At 54.8% G+C, this 2,390-nt stretch overlaps 1 protein-coding gene across 1 annotated transcript; it reads right to left on the minus strand.

The window, feature by feature from the left end:
* Positions 1–1,169: 1,169 nt before the first annotated feature.
* Positions 1,170–2,384, minus strand: LOC100482923 (ras-related protein Rap-2a-like; the record flags this gene model as incomplete). Its single annotated transcript, XM_034643007.1, has 1 exon — positions 1,170–2,384. A coding segment is annotated over one exon (591 nt), but the record flags the coding sequence as incomplete, so codon positions are not given.
* Between the last annotated feature and the right edge of the window lie 6 nt (positions 2,385–2,390).

Consider the following 2,390-nt stretch of genomic DNA (forward strand, 5'->3'; position numbering starts at 1 on the left):
GAACCTATTATCCAGAGGCACAGGAATCCAGGGACACAAGACCCCCGAGGAGGCCTCAGGGCAAGCAGGTAGAGAGTCAGAAAGGCAGGGCAGGCAGGGCTGGGGGTCCCACAGCTTGCCGTCCATGGGGCCCAGCTTCATGATGCAGAACGGGACACTGTTTGCTCCCGGCGTGCTTTCTCCGCACAGCTCAACGTCCAGTCCGGGAACAGTCTGGGGTTTTTCCCTCTGTTCCAGCAGAGGAAGGGACAGCTTTGGACAAAGACAGCTGAGGCCAGGAAGGTCCTCCGCCCACCACACACACACACCTCCACAGGGCCCCCTCCCCTCCTCCCTGTGTTTGAAATGACCCCTTAGAGATGATTCTGGAAGGGGGTGTGAGGAAACACTGCCAGGAGGAGTGACCCCAGAACACAGAGGGTCAGAGGAGGGATTGAGTTAGCTGGACTTCAAGGCTTCAAATTAAGTGCCCCACAGCCCCTCCCCCAAAGTCCCAGAGAGAGGAAGAGAGAAAAGACAGATGACACCCCGCCTAGCCCTCTCCCCTGGCGGACTGGCTGTCAGGCACTGGCAGGTTCTAAAATATATACTTAGTACGTTAAAATAAAATCCATCTTTCTGCTCACATATCATATATAATGTAAATAAAATTCCCAGAGCCGTGCATAACCATCACTTTATACATAACTTTCCCGTAAAAAAATGAAATTTTTCAGGCCACGGGCACAGTTTTGAGCGTTCTTGCTTATTTCTCTTAGAAGATGTTTACGTGGTAAGTCTAGGTTCCTAAATTTGGAGGATTTGTTGTAGCGGGTGAGGCAGAATCATTAAGTTGTGAAAACGGGAACGCACGACTCACATCAAAGACAAATTCTTAAAATCATAAAACAATGGCATTTTTAAACCAGTGCAGGAAACGTTTGTTCGTTACGCGACAACCATAGACAAAGATGCTTACACGGTCTGCTTCCGCTTCAGTCTCCGGGTCACTGGGAACCACGCAGGTGCCGGACAAAACACCCCACTCAGCCTGGGGCAAATACACACGCCATGCAGCCATTTTCCCTCTGGTTACTGTCGTGCTTCCTGGAGTGTAACTGGGGAGCAGAGACAGTGCCTGCAAATGTAGGGCTACAGCTCTAAGTATTAGAAAGACCGATATTCAAAACTAGCACCTGGTCAAATCACTTTATTTTCACTCAATTTACAGACGCAAAATCAACTGGATGTCAGTTACAGACGGGAGGGCAGGGCCGACCGACGTCTGGGTGAGCAGACATTATTTCTCCCCTCCCAGGGTATACAATATCCCTTTCAAACCAATGCTGCGTGTGTCATAACTATATTTAGAAATACGCAGAGAGGAAAATATGACCGCTCACTTCGAGGCTGCAAAGCAGAGGGAGACACTCGAAAACCTGCAGGAATCCGAAGCTTCAAGTCTTTAGTTCACGTTCCTCAATCCATTTCAAAGGTCGGATGACATCAGAAGGCATTCGTTATCAAACAAGGCGGGGTGGGGTGCGGGAATCCTCTAACAAATCCCATTTGAAGAAAAGGGTGGTGCTGTCTCCATTCAGGAAAAAAGATACCGATTTGGGGCTGCCTAACGTGGCAAAGGTTTCAGCAAACATTTGAGAAGCTCTGCAAACAGCTGGAAGCGCCGGTCTGAGTGACCACGCGGAAGTGACCACTTGTCTTCGGCCGGTAACTTTCTTGAAGAAGCAGGGAAGGAAGGCTGAGCTTCAGAAATCGGAAAAGCGCTGAACGTAGCCAAAAGTAACCGCGGCCGATTAACCAATGAATCTTTCCGACGGCCACGTATCCTGGGCATTCGTCGGGGGGGCCGGGGCCTCTTCCTCCGGTGGGGCCAGGGCCTCCATCTCGCGTACCACCTGCGTGAACACCTGGTCCACCATCAGTTTGCTCTTGGCCGTGACCTCCAGGAACGGGCAGCGCCACTCGCGGGCCAGCGCGCGGCCCCGCGCCGTCAGCACCTGGCGCTCGGCGTCCAGGTCGGCCTTGGTACCCACCAGCACGAGCGGCACGGCCTTGGGCCCCCGCAGCCGGCCCATGCGCTCCCGCAGCGGCCGCACCGCCTCGAACGAGGCCTCGCTGCACACGCTGTACAGCACCACGAAGCCGTCGCTGTTCTTGATGTACAGGTCCTTGAGGGTGACCAGGTGCTCGGCGCCCACCGTGTCCACGATCTCCAGCAGCGCGGGCGCCGCGTTCACCTCGATCACCTTGCTGAAGAGCTCCTCCACCGACGGCTCGCACTGCTCCGGGAAGCTGCCGCAGGCGAACTGCGTGGCCAGCGCCGTCTTGCCCACGGCCACGCTCCCGAGCAGCACCACCCGGTAGCCCTTGGCGGGTCGCGGCCCCGGGCC

The sequence above is a fragment of the Ailuropoda melanoleuca genome, chromosome 14, assembly GCF_002007445.2.
Source record: "Ailuropoda melanoleuca isolate Jingjing chromosome 14, ASM200744v2, whole genome shotgun sequence".
Taxonomy (NCBI): Eukaryota; Metazoa; Chordata; class Mammalia; order Carnivora; family Ursidae; genus Ailuropoda; species Ailuropoda melanoleuca.